The sequence below is a fragment of the Sphaerodactylus townsendi genome, linkage group LG03 (assembly GCF_021028975.2).
Source record: "Sphaerodactylus townsendi isolate TG3544 linkage group LG03, MPM_Stown_v2.3, whole genome shotgun sequence".
Lineage (NCBI taxonomy): Eukaryota > Metazoa > Chordata > Lepidosauria > Squamata > Sphaerodactylidae > Sphaerodactylus > Sphaerodactylus townsendi.
In genome coordinates this window covers 59,984,263-60,005,594 of record NC_059427.1, presented here as the reverse complement: position 1 = coordinate 60,005,594, position 21,332 = coordinate 59,984,263, and the positions used below count along the sequence as shown (strand labels likewise).

At 42.0% G+C, this 21,332-nt stretch overlaps 1 protein-coding gene across 5 annotated transcripts in view; it reads left to right on the top strand.

Annotated features, from left to right (window-relative positions):
- Positions 1 to 21,332, top strand: part of CFAP92 (cilia and flagella associated protein 92 (putative)) — a 75,850-nt gene that overhangs the window by 29,201 nt on the left and 25,317 nt on the right. For all 5 annotated transcript variants that reach the window (XM_048491773.1, XM_048491771.1, XM_048491772.1 and 2 more), the window contains 3 exons: positions 887 to 1,062; positions 6,426 to 6,587; positions 19,582 to 19,766. In XM_048491773.1, coding sequence (XP_048347730.1) covers positions 887 to 1,062; positions 6,426 to 6,587; positions 19,582 to 19,766 — 523 coding nt within the window. The remainder of the gene's footprint in view (positions 1 to 886; positions 1,063 to 6,425; positions 6,588 to 19,581; positions 19,767 to 21,332) is intronic.

Genomic DNA, 21,332 nt, shown 5'->3' with positions numbered 1-21,332 from the left:
CCTTTAAAATTCATAAAACCTCTTTAACAATTCATCTGTAAAATACATATTATAAGAAGGGGGAAACCATCTCTTAAGCCAAGGGCCTGGAAAAATTGGTGTGTCTGTACCAGTTTTCTGAATGCATATAAAGAAGATGCTTGATGCATGTCAGTGAGGTGACTGTTCCACAGTTTTGGGGATACTACTGAAAAAGCCTTGTTTTGGGGTCTCCAACTTACTTTGAGTTTGATATCATCAGCACCAATCCTCAAGTGCAATTCAAAAATTTTGTACGACCTCAGGTGTTTATGGCCACCTCAGGCATTGCTTTGATAATCTTGACCACAGTGCATCTCTCATTACTCATACTAAGACATTCATCCCTTTCCTTTGTTGTTTCTCTCCATCCCTTTCCAACTTTAGATTGCAAGCTCCTTATATATTTGTGGCATTTGTTGGTAGAGCATTAATAATTTCAAGATTCAAAGACCCATGAAATTAGTTCTGTGAACCTGTAGGAGTTTCAGGCTTTGTTATTGATGATCAATCTCCTGACCCATTTTGAAAATTGCTCTTATTTATCTATGTAGTGCAGTGGTTGGATTAAGACCAAGGAGATCTGGGTTCAGAAATTCACCTGCCATGTCCTTGGACCTGGCACTCTCCATTGCCCTCAGCTTCTCAGAGTTGTGAGGTTAAAGTGGAGGAGAAATGGAACCGTGGATGTCATTCTGAGCTTCTTGGAAGTTGGAAGGGATAAAAATATATGGCAGAAATAGAGAGACCAACCCTATATCAAGGAATCTAAGATGGTGTTTGGATCCCACTTGTAATGATATTCATCCAATTATCTTGAATAATAAATTTATTTTAAAAGATTTCAAATCTTGCCTTTTTTAAATAGTGTCGTCAGTTTTTCTGGAAGCATATCCTCATCTCTTCAAGAAAGAACTATCCGGGAGGCTAAACATATAAAGCAGAAATACAATTCTAATAAAACCCCTAAACAGTCAAGTTCAGCAAAATCTGATGGGGAAAAGGATGCAGAACCAGGACACAAGAGGAATAGACTAAATTCAGGTGAGTATAAAAATGGTCAAACTGAAATATTTAATGGGGTGCTGTGTGGTTTCCGGGCTGTATGGCCGTGTTCTAGCAGCATTCTCTCCTGACATTTTGCCTGCATCTGTGGCTGGCATCTTCAGAGGATCTGATAAGAAAGAATGCTGCTAGAACATGGCCATACAGCCCGGAAACCACACAGCACCCCAGTGATTCCGGCCATGAAAGCCTTCGACAATACATTGAAATATTTAAGACAGCAGAAACTTGAAAGATACCTTTAATGTTGACAACATTTTGTGAAATATGTAGATATTAGCTCAGTTTGTTAGAGGAATTTCTGATTCTCTCCTAAATGAAAGCCTGCTCACAGAGCAGAACTGCAGACATCTCTCCTGTGTTCATCTTTTCCCAGTGTGCCAGACTGGAATGTGAGTGTGTAGGATGTTTTGTAAATTCCTTAGGGTCACAACAGACAGGGGTGTAGGGCGAGCCAGGGTTCGTTCGCTGGGCCCCATTTGACTGGGGGTGCCTGGGCCACCCCTTCGTGAGGTAGGAAGACTTGTGTAGGCATTGGGCAGGCAACTGCATCTCTGGGATGCAGCAGAAGAGCAGTAGGCTGTAGTAGGTGCCTGACTGAGAACAAGAGCAGCAAGGCTAGGGTCCAACATTCCTGCCTCCACTGTCAGCTAATCACCGCCCTGTTCTTGCTGCAGTGTAGGGGCTACTTTCCTGGACTTGGGTGCTCACAGGCTGCCTGTGGTACTCCTGCTCAATGGCAGGATAATAGCAGTAAATGTGTTTTTGTCCTGCAAAAGCCAGTCCTCTGAACCTTTGGCCAGGGTGCCATTTTCTACAGATACACCCCTGACATTGGACATTCAGAAATATGGTGCAGGACTCTTAGTACAGATCTCAGTGAACCTGTGAGAATCTCAGATATAAAGGAGGAGATTTATATCCCCCCTTTCTCTCCTGTAAGGAGATTCAAAGGGGCTGATAATCTCCTTTTCCTCCCCCCCTCCACCAAACACCCTGTGAGGCAGGTGGGGCTGAGAGAGCTCAGAAGAACTGTAGCTAGCCCAAGGTCGCCCAGCTGGCGTGTGTTAGAGTTCACAGGCTAATCTGAATTCCCCAGATAAGCCTCCACAGCTCATGTGGCAGAGCAAGAAATCAAGCCCCGTTCCTCCAGATTAGAGTGCACCTGCTGTTAATCACTACGCCACTGCCCCCAGTGTTATAAAAGGAAGAACAGCAGAGCCTTGGTTGGGATATCTATCAGTGCTAAAAGTAGCACTAGAACTAGCAGATAATGTTTCCTGGAGATAGAAACAAACCCTAATTTTAATGGTCAGTCACACAGGAGGACTCTAGAGGAGGGACCCTTCCCAGAAACATTCCTCAAGGTAGAACTGCCCCTCTTCTTAAGCCACTCACAATATATGGGTGGAATACCTGGCATGATTTGCGTGTGTGTGTGTACTGCGTTCAGCATGAATGAGATTCTGGATTAAAATACCAGGGTTGCAGCTGGATCCTTTGTGTGCCCTCTGAGTGAGTTCTTAGTTGCCGGTGTTCATTCTGTTGCTGTGTATTCAATATTCCTTGTGCTCTGTAAATCTAGTTAATTAGACACATGCCAAAGTGGGTCCTTCTTGTCCACATAGAGCCAGCGAGATTCTGTTGCCGCTCAACAACCCACAAGAGCTGATCAATTTTGCAGGCTTTGTTTTTGGCATAAGAATTGGGTGAGCTACAATACGTAATACCCCAAACCCTAGTTCTAACAAGTTTATAAGGATAGATTCAGTGATCTGTGGCAGATTGTTCCACATCCGTAACTAACCTCCCAATATATATATATTGTACAAATTGTCACCATATCATGCTTAATTTACATATTTTATTTGGATTACAGTTTTTTTGAGTGGTCATACAAGATGTGAGAGTTCTTTAGTTTCTTTCAAGGCATATTAGTAAGAAAGGAACAATGGAGCTGTAGGCAGTCAGGGGTCATTAATTGCACAGTGGTTTTAAAATGGGTGACATTAATAGAACTGGGGAAGCTATGCTCCTGAGCATAGAATTCTTGTGTAGTTTCAGAAGTTGCTTCTGCTTTTGCATTTTAAAGTTTCTAAATCCCATGTATTTTTATTGTTTTCTTTAGCTTGATTAAAATGTTCTCTAAGAATATTTTTTTCCCCTTGTAGTTTCTTTCTTGGAAGTTGCTGCTGAAGCCTGCTAGTGTTAGCATACTTCCTGTTGGTGAGGTGTGACCATGACTGTATTTGAAGTAAGGGAGGGGAGCATCAGGGTCTCTCTGAAGCTTGCTCCCATGCATACTGATTAGGAGCTGGCATCCCTGCATGCCGTAAAGGAACATTCCTCCTTGAGGAGCTCCGCTCTTTGCCACACTTGCCCTTCTTGTCTTGCAGCTCTGCTTCAGTGCCTCTTTCTCATAACTCTGGAGACCCGTGACTTATGGGATCAGTTCCACACAGTGGAGCTTAATCTTCAAGTTGCTCTTTTTTTTACAGATGAGGCAGTTGGAACCTTCTCTTCTGTATATTCCTGATAACCGTTTACATACTTAATAGGGACTTTTGCTTGCTTGTTAAAATTTAAGCCTGTTGAGTCGTGGTTGGATTCCTTCCTCACAGAGCTGCTCACTGTGCTATTTTTCCTTGCTTTTGACAAAATAATACTGATAATTCCTGTGATTTGTGAGCTCAACTAGCAGGAAAAGATTAACTTTTTGTTTAATTCAGAACCAATGTACTTCTGAGTCCTTACTTTCTTATATAAACATCTAAGCACTTTTGGTTTATAGGATGAGTTCCCTGGCATTTTGTTTTAAGGTTTCTGAGGGACTGCTCCCATAACATTGGTAACAACCTTTGCAGTAAAGCAATACAGCAATATAAAAATGAGGTAAGAAATCCTACTTTCTGCAAAGAGAAGCTTTGCACATTCCAAGATCCCAAGAACTAGTCAAAATATAAATTTTGACCATCATGGCCTCTAAGTAGGAGTTTCGTGCAGAGGGCCTATTCAGATGCATGCAGGGGTTTGAAAATATGCAATGTGGCATTTGACTTTGACCCCTTCTGCACATGCACTTTAAATCCACTTTCAATGCACTTTGCAGCTGTGTGGAATATCAAAATCCACTGCAAACAATGTGAAAGTGTTGTTGAAAGCTTTCACAGCCGCAATCATCGGGGTGTTGTGTGGTTTCCGGACTGTATGACCATGTTCTAGTAGCATTTTATCCTGTTTCACCTGCTTCTGTGGCTGGCATCTTAAGAGGATCTGATGGTAGTAAAGCAAGTGGAGTATATATACCTGTGGGTATACATGGGAAAACTACACAACACACCAGTGTGAAAGTGGATTGTAAGTGCATTATTCCACATGTGCGGAAGGGGCCTTTGTTTAACAGCAATTCCTCAAGATTGGGAGTATGGGTAGCACTATTTATTCCTGCTCAGGGTTTCCAAGGTGGGTAGTTTGAGCTGGTAATTGGAGCCTGAACTACTGCAAGTACTGCTCTGTTAACCACACAAAGTCAGAAGACCAGCCTCTTGGTATTTATGGTATTTATGCCAAGCCTAGCCAATCCAGAAACTGCATACCATCTGCTGGTGGTTGCTTCAAGCATACCTCTACAGCACCTGAGGTCCACACACACACACACAGTCTATGGTAGCTCACTAAGTGAAGCCTCAGGCTCTGGTTCTGAGGTTCTCACGTCAAGCCCCAGAATCCTAGCAGCATGTGTTCAACAAACCTCAAAGGAAGGAAGAGGCAGTGGATGCAACACCAAAGCCTCACTCTAGGGATGTATGTATAGATTTTTAATGGGGTGGGTTCAGGGGGAGGGGCCATGGCCCCACCCACCCCGGGGGCATGGCCATGCCTCCCCAAGCCCCACCCCCGGCCCCACTGCTTATAAAAGCAGCTCTCTGAGGCCAGGGATGGCAGACTCCCCTGCCCTGCCCTGCCTACCCCACCCTGCCCACTTTCACTGGCTGGGCTCCCAGCCGGCAGCTGGCAGACCCTTCTGCTCTCCCCTCTGGGCAGAGGCTTAGCTAGGGAAGATAGAGCCCAGTGCAAAATCTGAGTTTTGCACACAAACACACAAACCCCCAGGTGGCCACTGTGATACTGGAATCCACCCCAATACAGCATCATTTTCAATGGTGTTTAAACTAGGGACCCCAGATTCTTCTTTTAAATCCACCTTAAAGGGATAATCTGGGGTCCCCAGTTAAAACAAACTTGAAAGTGATACTGTTTGGGGGTGGATTATCCCCCACCCTGAAACAGCATCACTTTCAATGTTTAAACTGGGGACCTCAGATTCTCCCTTAAAATCCATGCCGAAGTGGGTAGATTTAAAAGGAGAATCTGGGGAAATTTTGGGGGTGCCTGCTCTCAGGGGTGCACTTGTTAAGCTATCAGCACCAAACTTTCAGGGTATCTTTAGGAGACTCTCCTGATTATACCATCCAGGATTGGTGAAGTTTGGTTCAGGGGGGTCCAAAGTTATGGACCCTCAAATGTGTAGCCCCCATCTCCTATTAGCTCCCATTGGAAACAATGTGGGAAGGGGCACCCCCTTTGGGAGTCCATAACTTTGAACCCCCTGAACCAAACCACATTTGGGTGTTATCATCAGGAGAGTCTCCTGAAAAATCCCTGAAATTTTGGTTCTGCTAGTCTAAAAACTGCGCTTTGCAGGCCGTAGAAACTGAAAAACACTTAAAATAGTGTAAAAAATCCTGGCTGGAACAAACGGGCGGAGCTTCGGACATGTTATGGGGGGGTTAAACCTGGGGGGGGGAAACCCTTTACCTACGTCCTTGCCTCACTCCCTTAGGATGTAAACTCCTGCCTGGTCTCCCTTTCATTTCAGATATTTCATCATATGTTGCTCAATATTATGTACTTGAACATTTTAAAAAGAGAAATAAAAGCAGAGATTGTTGGGTTAGTTGCACAGTGTGATTGGAGATGTTTATTTATTTAAAACATCTATTTGCCACGCTTTCATCAAAAAAATATTCCCCAAGGTGGAAAATATAAAGTCATTAACATTTGAAACATTTAAACAACGTTTTGTATATACAACAAAATATGCAAGGAGGAAGGATGGCCAATAACAGTTTGCTGGGGGTATGTCAAATGAAGCAAAAAAAGTCTTCGCTTGCTGCTGGAAGAGGATGACAGAGCGAGATTGTGATGGACACTCTCTTTTTTGTTTCATCTTCCTCTTTCATCCCTTTTCTACTACAACTTACCTCTCATTTAATGAAACACACATTTAAAATCGTCACAGTTATTGTTGGGGGTTTTTTGCAAATCTTTTTTTCCTGCAGTAAGTGTACCTGAAAAGAGAAGAAAATCAAAAAGCCTTCCTGTTGCTGTGGAAAAGAAACCGGCACCTCGAAGAACACCCCCTAAAGATATTGCTGGACAAGTCCATTCGAGGAAATTTGGAATAGCGTTTATAGAGCTGAACCTCATGCCCCTCCTGTCAGGTATTTTAATTTTTTGTTCAATATTGGATTTTTTAAAAAAAAAAACTGTTCATTAGGCTTTTTTTTAAAAAAAGTTCTTCAGAAAGCAGAGGGGAAGTTATTGAGAATAATAATTTCTCTGGATGAATAAATATTTCTGGCCAAGAGATTTTGACAATGTAGGAAACTGAAATGGAGACAGATGAGTGGTATGGGTGGTTCCATCTTCTTATGCGACCGCACTTGGAGTATTGTGTCCAGTTCTGGTCGCCGCATCTCAAAAAGGATATTGAGGAGATAGAAAAAGTGCAGAGAAGGGCAACAAAGATGATTGCGGGACTGGAGCACCTTCCCTATGAGGCTGCAGCGTTTGGGACTCTTTAGTTTGGAGAGGAGGCGGCTGAGGGGGGATATGATTGAAGTCTACAAAATTATGCATGGGGTAGAAAATGTTGACAGAGAGAAATTTTTCTCTCTTTCTCACAATACTAGAACCAGGGGGCATTCATTGAAAATGCTGGGGGGGAAGAATTAGGACTAATAAAAGGAAACACTTCTTCACGCAACGTGTGATTGGTGTTTGGAATATGCTGCTGGATAGCTTTAAAAGGGGCTTGGACAGATTTATGGAGGAGAAGTCGATTTATGGCTACCAATCTTGATCCTCTTTGATCTGAGATTGCAAATGCCTTAACAGACCAGGTGATCGGGAGCAACAGCCGCAGAAGGCCATTGCGTTCACATCCTACATGTGAGCTCCCAAAGGCACCTGGTGAGCCACTGCGAGTAGCAGAGAGCTGGACTAGATGGACTTTGGTCTGATCCAGCTGGCTTGTTCTTATGTTCTTATGTTCTTAAATGAAATGGAACAGGCTTGGATATTTTTCTTCAGAATGTGCTGCTCTCTATTCAGTGTAGAATCGATTCTCCGCTGCATAGCTTAATCTGGCACAGAAAGAACGTGCTGCACAGAGGAAGACCACCTCTGACAACAATGCAGACATAAAGTATAAGAGCTAAGTCATAGTCTGCAATCGAATGATGACATATGCAGAACCTCTGCTTTGAGCCGTGTGTGTGGAAGTAAAATTTACTGCACTTGGGGAAATTAATTTACGTCTGCCTAACAAAGTCTATCTTTGCCCATCACTTGTTAGATATCTTGTTAGACTGGTGCAGATGACAAAGTAAGCAGTTAATTTGGGGCTTGAAGGAAGAATGACAACTTTATATTGTATACATTACTGTCAAGGGGGTATCCATCTTGAAGGAATTATCCAGCCCAAGCTACTTTCTGCCTCACTTAGGTACAGAGCACACTTCCACATAGCAGTTTTTCTCAAAGACATGTCCCCAGACAGGCTTAATTAGAATGTTGGCTTCAGTATTTTACTTGGGACAGGGCAATTGATTCATTCCCTAAAGACAGCACTATGATTGGTTGAGAGGAGTCAGCAGGTTAGGGCCAGGTTTATTCATAAGAGTAGCTTATGAATAGCTTCTATTCCTTCCCCCTCCTTCCTGCCAGAAAGGCATTTGTATTTAGCTCTGGAAACTTTATGCCTCAAGAACCAAATATACTGTATTAGGACTGTATTAGTAAGCAGTCATCAAGTTAGCTTTGTTATTTTTCTATGCATCCTGTCATCACTGAACTGTATGCTTTGTTTTAACATCTTTTTTTCTAATGTTGTCTAATAGTCAGCAAGTTAGTTTTGTTGTTTTTCTTTGCATCCTATTATCACCAAACAATATGCTTTATTTTAGCATCTTTTTTTCTAATTTTCTCTAGTAAAGTTCTTTTTAGCTTTTTATGGTTTGAGTTTACTGGTACTAAACCCAGGTGAGTTAAATTACATTACCGACCATACAGCAGCTGACCTGCCACCACAACTACATTTTTCTCTGTTGGTAATTCTGCACTGCCAAAACATCACATTGTTGAATTTATTGATGATTGTCTAACACTCATTCTCAATACTTCTGGACCTTCATTCTGTACCAGGAGTGTGCCAGTTTCTGTACAGAATACAGAAGCAACATTGTACATATTCAGTGGTCCAAATGAAAAAGATAGGACAAAGGTAAAGGCTGAGGTGATGCTCTGGTAGGTAATGAGGAAAGAGTGAGATTCAGATGGCTATTTCCTAATGAGCAGATTTCTCTCTGAGATCTGTGTGTGAAAGCAGTGAGCCATTGACCCCCACCATGAATGGGCTTCAGATCAGAACTTAAGGACAAGTGTGTGGGGGAAGATCAGAAATGGAGATCAGAACAGGGTGACATGGTTCTCACAGAAATGAGGACTATAATTAGGTTGGTTAAAGTTAATTGGATGATGCTCTAGTGTGCCAAGTGAGAGAATATAGAACAATGTTTATAATGAAGGTTGAATAACATATCCATCTCACAGAAAAAAGGTAGAGAAATGGGCCTGTATGGTTAAAATTTACATATCATTACTACAAATAAAGCCACAAAGCTTACCAAGGGAAATTTTAATTCTGGTTCTTCTACTTTAGGAGCAGCAGTGGCGTAGTGGCTAAGAGCAGTGGTTAAGAGCAGGTGCACTCTGATCTGGAGGAACCGGGTTTGATTCCCAGCTCTGCCGCTTGAGTTGTGGAGGCTTATCTGGGGAATTCAGATTAGCCTGTGCACTCCCACACATGTCAGCTGGGTGACCTTGGGCTAGTCACAGCTTATCAGAGCTCTCTCAGCCCCACCCACCTCACAGGGTGTTTGTTGTGAGAGGGGAAGGGCAAGGAGATTGCAAGCCCCTTTGAGTCTCCTATAGGAGAGAAAGGGGGGATATAAACCCAAACTCTTCTTCTTCTTTACGGTATTAGCACTCTTAAATTTCAAACTCAAACACAGTTTGTATCAGGTAACTGGTGCAATAAAGGGAAAGGAAACGTTTTTGTGATCTGAAGCTCTGGAAGAAAACATATGAACATTAAAAAGAGGCTCACAGCACAGTGAAGGCCCTCTGGGCTTTCTTTTTAATGTGTATGTGACTGTACATTATAAGTTAATGAAACATATGTGACTGTACATAAGTTAATAAATAAGTTAATGATAGGCCACTATTTCACTGCCACCTCCTCCACTCCCCACTTCTGTTGACAAATGAAGTGCCCCCTCCGGTCAGTTGCTTGAGTTCCATGGGGCCTGTCTCAGGCAGCCAGCTGAGGAATCCTTAATTTCCCAGCAGGAGGAGGTGAAAGCTGAGGAGTGGCTAACTGCTGGCTGTAGCATATACCAATGTTAGATGCATAGATATACTGCAGCCACACCTACATCTAAAGAAGCACAATGTGCTTTCATAACACTGGGAGTCTAATGCACATCTGTTGTTACTTTGTGTTTTACATGCAGTGAACTAAGGGCAAATCTATGCCACTTAATTTACAGCAGATCCATTTATAAAAAAACACATCCTATATCTTTAAGTAAAAGTGTAGTATATTTTTTTCTGCTGTGTGTGTGTAATATTTTGTGGGGGGTTGTTTAGTGCCATGTTCTCTTTTTCTAAAATCTGATTAGGGTAGCACTTTTAATGAAATATCACAACCTTTGATAAAAAAAATGCCTGCTGTGACATAGTTTAAGGGGATTTTTGAAACTTCTTATAAAGCAAAATGATCAGAAATATATGTAACACATCATTCTCAGTGTTTGGACTCCTAGAAATGTAGGGTTTGTTCTGTCTCCTTACTGTGCTGTAAAAGTAATATTGTTTTCAGAGGTGTACTTGTCCTTTTTGACATCTTTGCTGAGCAAACTGTGAGCTCCTGGTAATTTCACTTCTATTAGGAATGCAAGAGTACACAGCAGCAGCAGACCCTTGGGACTGCAAACAGCCTGGGCTGGTCCAGCTGACAGCTTGCATACCAATGATCTCTCCCCTGCATTCTTCCTGATGGTTTCCCTGTAATTGAAGCTGAGTCTTCAAGGGCATTGATACATTAATTGAATGCCTGCCTGGCATATTCAGAGTTTGCTCAAGTTTACTTGTACTTCGTAACTGTTGATAGCAACTCTGTATTGCTGATGACTTTTGTACATTTTAAGTAATGGGCTGACTTTCCGTTTTTCCTCCTCACTGCATTTTGAATTAGTGAACGCTTGTAAAAAGACGTGCTACAGTGAATACTAAAAAAGTTCTCCTTGCCAGATTTTCCCGAATGAAACTGGCATAGATTCATGCTGAAGTCTGTAAAAACCATTGTCTTTCACCTCCACTCCTTTTTAAGTATTGCCTGTTGTGCTGCCCTGGTACTTAATGTAGTTCTGCAGCTGATATGTGGGCTCCTCCTGCTGGTGACCTACACCATGTCCAAGCCAGATGATAATTTCTGAAATGGCCCTTTGCAAATTAGATCCTCTCCTTTTCTATTCCAGTATTTTCTGTCTGATTACTCTGTTCCCCCACATCCTTCATAGGAGGATGAGGGACACCAAAGAGAGAGAAAAAGATCAACATTTCTAAAATATGTAATGTTGGGGAGACTAGTTTTAGAACTCAAAGTATTAATTTTACTGTGAAGGTATATGGAAGCCTCCCGTGAACTGGATTGCTCAGCTTACTCTGATCTGGGAAGCGAACAGGGTTAGTACTTCGTGGGCGACCACAAAGGAAGTCCAGGGTTGCTATTCAGAAGCAAACCAACTCTGTATGTTTCTTGCCTTGAAAACCTTATGGAGTTGCCAGAAATTGATTTGATGGCATTTTACACACACACACACACACACACACACACACACACACACACACACACACACACACACACACACACACACACACACACACACACACACACACACACACACACACACACACACACACACACACACACACACACACACACACACACACACACGGAAACCTTCATAGAGATTAGACACATGCATCCCAACATCATTAGCAAAGTAAATAACAAAGCAACAAAAGCAAAGGCTTGGGTAAAAATTGAAAGTAAATAGGTCAGAGAAGGTCATCTTGCATCAGAAGATAAAAATCATACCTCCAAAAAGGAATATTGACACTCAAAACAAATAGATCAACTTACAATAAAATATTCTGTAACATAAATTTGGGGGAAAGAGAACTAGCATCATGACTTCTCCCCCTCCCCATTTGTGCTTTATCTGTAGGAACTAATAGCCAAATATGACATCTGTATGGATCAAAAATCCACTTGGGAAAGCTAAGATAAATGTTGCTGCAAACCATGGGCAATTCTCAGGTTTGAAGAAAAAATACTAAGGTAACCCTCCCACCATGGAACCATGAAATGTGTACATGTTGGGGGTAACTGTGGGTGGCATTTTGAGTTGTTAAGCATTTTCAGATGCTGTAGCCAAACTGATGGTTTATCTAATTGTGAAGTTGCAGTCTGAATCCATTAACCGCCCCCCCTGCATTTAAATTAGTGAATACTTGTAAAAAGGTGCACGAACATTAATAAAGCCATTGTTTTCCTTGCCTTGTTGTCATTTAATTTAGGGCTACACAGCCACCCAACATGACACTCAGGAAAGTAGTGAGGTGAATGGGGTTGGGCACAAGAATAAGGAGGGAAGGATAGGGGGAGTGTAGGGACTGGCAAGGGAAAAGGGACCATTTGAAAGGAGGTGAGTTCGAGGGGGGAGCAGGTGTGGGAAGAGGACAGAGGGTGAAAAAACTGTGGAAAGACAGAGAGAGTGAGTTAAGCAGCTTTGGAAGAAAAGACTGGATGGGTGATGGGTGGTTGGGCAAGGGGATGGGGAAGAGAATGACAGGGAGGATGAATAATTAGGGAGAGGAACAAAACTGTTTCAGAGGGGAGGAAACCAAGATGGAACAGGGCAGCAAAGCAAGAGAGGGGGATGTGGGAAGCAAGAAGAGGTAATGGAAATTCCACTTCCACCAGAGTTCTCATGGAACTCTTCAACAAAATCTCATATCTTCAACAAAATCTCCATATTTTGTGGAAGGATACGTGACTCTCTCAGATTTCCAGATAATTTGTTTCTCAGTCGTATCAAAAGGATTTTGAGGTGCCCTTTTTGTCATTTGAGTTACCATCTGGCTTAAAGAGTGTAGTGATGGACATGCAATATTGGTGTTCTTCAAAAATGGTATTGTGAATATTAACTAGATTCATAAAATTTGTCATCTATATATTTAATTCCAAAGTGTGCCTCTCTGCCTGTGAATCTGTCCTCCAACAGATGTTTCTGCAGACTTGGAGAACACTCTATGTCTGAAATTTAAAAAGTCAATTTTCTTACCTGTAGAAGTGATGCAGGTGCCACTTCGGGGACTCAGATTGGGTTTGTGCAGTTTGGGGCAAACTGCAGGACTCCCTCACTCATCAGGAGTGGCTTCAGATGGGCGAGGCCTCCCCACACACAAAGCCCCTCTCTCACCATCTTGTCCAAAGCTGCTCTGGGCAAGTGAATGAGACCCCCCCACTCTTGCCAACTTACCTGAAGCCACTCCAGGCAAGCAAGTGAGTAAGGGAGGCCTCCCCCTGACTCTCACCTTGCTCACCCAAAGCCACTCTGGGTTCACAAGGCCTCCCTCCCAGCCCTACTCTAAGATAAGTGGTTGCAGGGAATGGGACCCCCCTGGAGTTTTGAAAAGTGAAAATGAAGCTCTTAAATGGCACTGCATCTCCATGGTGGACTTGGAGCTGCAGTACTGTCTAGTCTGTCCCAGAGATGCACTGAACTGTGGTTTCTTTTTTTACTTCTGTAGAGTATCTGGTTTGCTGTTAAACACAAAGATTATTAGAGTCCTTTATTTCTTCTCGCCAGGTGGTTCTTGCAACATGAAAATTATTTTACAGAAAAGTGAAGTTCCTTTTGATTCCTTTATACAATAGAATGCATAGTAGGTGATAATCATATTCACTGTGTTTTTATCTTGTCTGATTTTCATTATATTAATGAAGGAAGAGCCAAAATTTTTGACAATAATTAATCTGGGTTACTCTCTCTTTGCCTCATTGTTCTTATTATTGAATCATTTCAAATGTAGTTCTACAGTTGTAACAATGACTTTATTCTTTTTTGTTGTTAAAGCTCAAAAGATTCTAACAAGGGCCCCAGAGCATACAATTCTGCCTTGGGGCACTGTAGTGCCTCTGTGATTGTTAGGTCTCAAACCTTAAGCCAATAAACAGACTCTGTGTTGGTTGTTGTGGGTTTTCCGGTCTGTGTGGCCATGGTCTGGTAGATCTTGTTCCTAACGTTTCTCCTGCCCCTGTGACTGGCATCTTCAGAGGTGTATCACAGAGGGAAGTCTATTACACACAGCCTGGAAAACCCACCAGTTGAATCCGGCCATGAAAGCCTTTGACAAGACTCTGTGTTGTTGATCAGTAGTATTTATTGATAAGTGTCAGAGCACCAAAGCTTGAATAAGCCACTTCTGACAAACCTGGCTTTTGCCATCCCTTTTATCCCCTATGGATCCTCCCTCCCAACAAAGAGTGAAAAACAGACTCTGGACCTGAGGTGCCCCAAGATCAGTGGCAGTTAGTAAGAGAAAGCCATCTGGCTTCCTGTCCCCACAAGATAACAGATGCAGCTCCATTTCCTATGGGACCTGGGTGTCAGGGAAAAGCCTAGTTATCTACAAAGCTTGTGAAGCCATAAGTAAAGATCAAGGAAAGAATGCCCCAGATGACAGTGGTAACATATAGCAGGCTGGTTACATATATCTTTCAGCAGCAGTGTTTTGTAGCATTAAACAGTTACAATGAAGTAGGAATGCATCTCAAACACCTAGACACGATTCCCCATGACAGTGCTACTCCAAGTGATTTTATAAAATAGTGACAGATTTCCTGAAGATCTTTTTTGATACAATTCAAACTGTGTGCTTGTAGATTTGTAACAATAGAACCTTGAAGCATTGTTAGACAGCTGAAAATCCAAAAGTATTCATTAATTGAATTAAAAGGCTTAGGCCTTCATGCATGTAAGACCATTGCACTGTGTGAAATCAAACAAATCTTTTTATTGTCAGACTTCTTGCAGTTGCTTTGTGCACCAAAGTGTAATTGATGGAATGAGACAGGAAGTGCAATTCATGGAGGGGGGAGGTTTTTTGGCAGCTCTCCTGCCAGCATGGTGTAATGGTTAAGATCAGGTGGATTCTAATCTAGAGAACCAGCTTTGATTCCCCACTCCTCCACCTGAGTGGCAGAGGCTGATCTGGTGGGTGGAAGAGGCTTATTCCTGCTGGGTTACCTTGGGCTAGTCACAGTTCTTTAGAACTCTCTCTCTCTCTGTTGTGAGGAGAGGAAAGGAAAGGAACTTGTAAGCCACCTTGAGTCTCCTTACAGGAGAGAAAGGTGGGCTACAAATCCAAACTCTTCTCTTCCTTGCACTGGCATCCCCTCCTGCCACTCCCACTATGCTTTTGCCCCCCACTCCCTTAGTTTGCACTGTTACTGTCCAAGGAGTAGGTTGCTGTTCAAATCAAATAGATCACCCAGTGAGTCCCTTCTTGGGGTACCTCCACCTGGAACTCCTTTCCCAGAAAAAACTTGCTTGGTGCCTTCTCTTTAGGCTAGCACAAGAAGGCCAACTTTTGTCCAAATGTTTTAAGATTCAGCTGTTTTAATACTGTTGCTTTTAATTATTCTTTACTAGATTGATTTTATTGTTAGCTGCTGACTTTTCTTGCTGAAATTACTAGATTTTATTAGTTAGCCACTTTGGACATTATGTGGGGCTGCAAGATGAGGTATAAACACAGAGCATATAAAACCAGTAAGTAACACTTATTTAGATTTAGATACATGTCTGATTACCATTTGTAGCCTTAGAAGTTCCCTCTTTGCCTTTGAACCATGTTTCAGTGGTATAAGTTTTTGATTAAAGTATTTAAAACTGCTATTGTAGATTAAAATTATTTTTTCTTTTCTCAAACTACTGATCCACTGATATAAAATTGATAATATAATTTCGTACACCCACAAATTCCACAAAAGTGACTAGATCAACAATATAAAAAGACTGGCTTGGTGGGCAGTTGTTAATATAGTAGCTTTGAAATTTAGTTCTCTAGACCATGGGATGAAAAGGATGGAGTATATTGCAACTCTCCAAGACATCTGCTGCAAATGATTTACTCATTAATAAATTGAGTTAGTGCCAATAAAAGATTCTGTCGGTTACAATAACAGAGGCTCATTCCGCACATGCAGAATAATGCACTTTCAAACTGCTTTCAGTGCTCTTTGAAGCTGTGCGGAATAGCAAAATCCACTTGCAAACAATTGTGAAAGTGGTTTGAAAACGCATTATCTTGCATGTGTGGAAGGGGCCAGAGTTATCAGTTATAAGGCTGGTAACATCTCTCAGGTCATCTCTGCAGGAATAAATGGAAAACCAGTACTACAGTAGCATAGAGACATTTTATCTTAAGAACAAGCATACAGATATATTTAAGGTAAGACAGGGTTTCTAAGCACTTGGTTGTGAGGGAATGTTATATAAGAATGCGTAACATGGTTTTGTTTTTGCAGTTCTGTAAACTAACCACTGGGGAGATGTAAAACATTCCTGTGCTGCCTTTATGAAGTGCAGACCTAAAGACTTAACTAAATCTTTTGCAATTGTAGTGTTTTCAGAATCTTACACATCTCTGGTGTGGCAAGAAGGTAACATACCATACACATGCCTGTTGTATGTATTTGTCCAGAAGATATCAAGATGGTGCCCGGAGCTGGTCATTAAGGATAATCTCCGGTATTTTTAGACCTAGTTAATTGGATAGACATAGATGGAATTTTAGTGAACTTTTAGTGAACTTCTAAACAATTTTTAGTACCTGCCTTGGTGTTGGAGCCTGCAGCAAAGTTGATACTGTGGCAAATCAGGAATGCTTGGAGTGCTGAGCTGTGGAATGTCTTCGACCTTGCTTTGCTGAGCTGTTGTGCTGCTGAGCCACAGCGTTACTGCCGAGAGTCGACGCTGACTCCAAGGACTGATAACTGGCCCCAAATTCCATCTAAGGGGAGCCCGGTTGGAGGATGGCTAGTGGAAGGCCTCCCCACCCAGCGGACTGGGCGGACTGGGCAGTGGGGAGTTAGTGGCAGAAACTCCTTCAAGGCACTGGATGTGAGGAGATAGTGGTGGCAGTCGCATTGGTGAGCTGAATGGGAGGGGGTCAGTGGCAGAGTCCCCCTGCAGCAACTAATGCGAGATCCATCAGAGTGGTATGAGCGAGTGCAAGCCAGTAGGAGGTCCACCCTGTTACACCGAGGAACGAGGAGCCAAACGACGGGGAACCAGTGGCAGAGGTTTTCCCGCAGAAATAAACTTGGACCTTCAATAATAGTGGAGATTGCCAGCAGTGGACTAAGTTACAGGAGATGGTATCAGGAATCCCCAGCAGTTTGGTTGAGGGAGAAGAGACAGTGGCCTTTTTCGTCCTGAGTTTTTACATTATTACTCTTCATTACTCTCCATTGGCCCTTGTTTAAGGTAGTTTATTTTAGGAGTATAGGCTACTAGGAGTTGTTAGCAAGTAGCTAGTTGTTAGTTTTGTACTTGTGAATTAGTCAGTTTCCCCTGTGTAAGTATTCTTTTGTACATTGCTAGGTGTAGAGGTAGGAGTAGCCAAATCCTTTAACTAGGTAGTTTTGTTAGGTTTTTCAGCAGTATAGTTTAATGTGGGGTAGTCTCAGTTATTGCTAATGATTTCATTGCACTGTTTAATGTATTGCATTAGTTGATTGTTATGTATTGTTTGTTGAGTTAATGTATTGATGCATTGGAAACATATGGTTGTAAATGTATCAACATATTTTGATTTAATTGTTATATACTGTTATTCTGATGTTTTTTATTATTGCTATGTAGTTATGTATTATTGCTACTGTATTGACTTCTGATCAATATCGTGGGTATTATGGATTTAGTGGTATACCATATATACTCAAGTATAAATTGACCTGCATATAAGTTGAGGCACCTAATTTTGCCTTGAGGAACTGGGAAACCTTATTGACTCGCGTATAAGTCGAGGTTGGGAAAGATCCATGGGGAGGTGGGGCACTGAGCTGGCAAAGGAGCCTCAGTTGGGGGAAAGGAGCACCCCAGAAGCCTTTAAGAGGGTTTTTTAAGAAGGGCAAGGTGGGTCTGGGGAGAGGGAATAAGCTAGGGGCTGTGGAGGGTGAACGGGATGGGAGGTGGTGGTGGAGGAAAAGTCAGAGGAGAATGAGGCACAGAAAGCGGCTGAAAGGGGGTGGCAGAAAAGAAGGCTGGAGACAGTGAAGCAGAGAAAGCAGTCACTAACTCACCCTTTCTTTCCTTTCCCCCGCAGGGTCTAAGGCTTGGTTTCAGAGAAGCTGCCTGTTAGGCAGCCTGTCTCTATGGTTTTCTTAAAAGGGCAATGCTGCAAAGGTTGCTTATACTCGTGTATAAGCCGACCCGCATAAAAGCTGAGGCACCCAATTTTACCTCAAAAAACTGGGAAATTTTATTGACTCACGTATAAGCCAAGGGTGGGAAAGATCCATCAGGAGGCAGGGTGCTGAGCTGGCAAAGGAACCACAGCTGGAGGAAAGGAGCGCCCCAGAAGCCTTTGGGAGGCTTTTTAAGGAGGGGCTTGTGAAATCTACATATTTGATCTGCTCACCTTGCTCTGCTTTGTAATAGAGTGTGACAGTGTTGGTAAACAGAGCATTTCTGGGGTTCAGGGGCTCAGGGTTTTGGGTTGTTTTCATGAAGCCTATCACCCCCTCGTCTGTCCTTTGTCGTGTTTTCTCACTCATGTTCCCAAATTTCCCTAACGTGAAACCCTAGCTGCCTCAGTTCGTCAGCCCTCCACCTTGTTGCGGAGTACAGGGTGCCAAACATTTTGCCAGCAACTTTATTGAATGACTGCAAGTTATAACAATTTTAATACCCGTGGAAATAACACCCTTGGAATTCATACGCTATTTTTTCCCATCCTGCACCACATAGCCATCTATGTAATCATTTCCCTCTCTTAATTCCCTACCCCTTATAGCGTGTTTGATTTGGATGTTTTCTGACTGCTCAATATAGCTCAACCATTGGATAGATGCTGTCGAGAACCTCTTTGTTTGGCTATGATAGAGGTCCAGTGGTGGAATAGCTATAGACGGGCGGAATAGCTATAGCGGGCAGAGATAATTGAAATGGTACATTGCTAGGCATATGCTGGCGACTGTGATATATTGTAAAGGATCTATAGAGAGAGAGTCATCCTTAACGGTCATGTCTATGATTTCCTGCCTGTAAAGAATGCAGACATTTTCTAGAATGTCAACTCTTTCTGTAGATCAAAAGTCACATCTTTGTTTTCCTCATACCATTCCTGGAAGGCTGCTCTTTCTTTAGCACCCATGGTGTTTGGACTGTAAAAATTTTGGTTGGGCATGGGTCCTACATAACACTGATTTTCACTTGTGTTGAAAAAGTGTCCAAAATGCCCCTTTTGCTCTTCAAACCCAAGAGCCGATAGAAGCTTAGCTAACACTAGAGGTAGATGATTTAAAGAATCTAAAAATTTTATACCGAATGCCTTGATGCCTATTAATAGGGTTATAGTATAAGGATAAAATGGGAGGCTTGTATGTCCACCTGAGCTTCTTTCAGATTCATTTTCCATGTTAATTCTTGGATTGTGGCTCTTTCTCCTTTTATAATTCTAAAATTGGGGTTAGCCAAGCTGAAAGCTTCAGTAGTCTTTGTCTCTTTTCCTTTAAACTCTTGGCATTTTGTATAGATGTTAGAAGTGTTTGCATCATGATGTTGATGATGATGATGATGATGATGATGATGATGATGATGATGATGATGATGATGATTATCATCAGACTTATATGCCGCTCTCCCTCATAGGGCTTTAGTGAGGGCCACCTGGAGGATTAAGGGATTAAGCATTGAAACTACACATCATATATCTTTAGTATATCTCTTTGAATACATGCTCATAAAAGTATAATGACAAACTAATCTATTTCCATTCCCTTCTTGTTTTCAGGAGAACCTTGTGTGACCAATCAACTGGAAGAACAATCCTCCAAAATTTCTGAATTGTACCTAAGTTTTTCTTTGGAGGGACCTCTCATGACTGACAAACAGAAACAAGATTTAAATCCACTGGTCATTAAAATTATGAGTGCAAAATGTTTACCAGACACCCCAGTTTCCATTGAAGAGTTGCAGGTAATTCAGTGTTTCTCTCTTGGTTCTTCACATAAGACTACCAAGGATTACTTTCTTGGGGAAAACAAAACATAGTTGTAAAGGTCTTGTTTTACATTTTTTATTTACAGGATGCTGGTAAGAAACAGGCTTTCATAAATGAATATTAAATCTTTCTATTTACATGATGAATAATGATGGACTTGGGAATGCCATCACATTTAGACTGGCTCTTAGTCTCAGCCCAAACCTGTTATATGGGGTTGTTGTGAGGATGCAGTGAAGGAGAGGAGACATACCAGTCTCCTTTGGGTTGCACTGGGGAGAAAGGTGTGGTAGAAATGAATAAATGAGAATTTGTTAATGCTAAGGAAGGATAAAGGACATGCTTGCTTCATGCACAAATACAGGAAGGTTACTGTCTCACTTCATATTTGGTAAGAAAGATTCATTATTACTGCATGAGCAAAATGTGACTAGCCATTTATTTATTCGTTTACATTTTAGATTTAAATTCCACCCTCTCTCACTACAATGGGTCTCAGGGTGGGTAACAACAAGACAACAGTGGCTGAGATAGCTTTGGTATTAATATGGCTTCAAAGGCCATAAAATTATGATATCAGAGCATTTTGAACTATAATCAAGAGCAGCCCCTCTCCTCTTTTGATCATAAAATTCTCTAAAGTGGACATATATTATCAGCCAGTGGAAGTCTGACCAATTTATCTGCTTGTTTTCAGAATTACTCTGAAAAATATTGGAAGCGTACAAAATGCTGCTCAAAGCTTTGTAATCATTGTACTGATGAAGGCTTTCATGGCTGAAATCAACAGGCTGTGTGGCTGTGGTCTGATAGTTTTAGCTCTTAACATTTCGTTCACATCTATGGCTGGCATGTTCAGACGCATGTCATGGTAAGATGGGTTTCTCTCCATGGCACAGTGTGGAGTATTTGTTTCGACCATCTCTGAGGTAGGAAGGGGTGAAGATCATTTGCATGTGTCTAAGAGTTCATGTCCAGTTGCATTTGTATGTGTATGTCCTGGTGATTTGAATGTGTGTGACCAAAACCCAAAAAACTTTTCAAACACCATTCAATAATCCACCAGATGCTACAAAACTCCTTTTCTTCTCCCTCCCCCTAACTCTTCCTCAGCTCACTCCAAAGTCTGAGATGTGTCACAAATGTCAAATCATCAGGAGATACACATACAATCCAGTCTCATGCGAATGATTCTCATGATCCTCCCACTTCAGAGATAGACAAAGGAAATACCCAGCTACACAAAGTACTCCACACTGCTATGGAGAGAAACACATCTTACCATGACATGTCTCTGAAGACTCCAGCCATAGATGCGAGCGAAATGTTAGGAGCTAAAATTACAAGCGTGCTGCTCCACAGCAGCCAGCTTTGTAATCATGTTATATTGTGCCAGCAATGTAATGCCATTGCTTTCAGCTCTCAGTCAAGTTCCCAAGCTTTGTCAGGAAAGTTGGCCTGTGCTCTGTGATGATGCCATTAACCATATGTTCTTGAAATCCTGTCCTTCACCCCTAAGGAATTAGAGTAGTAATTTTTCC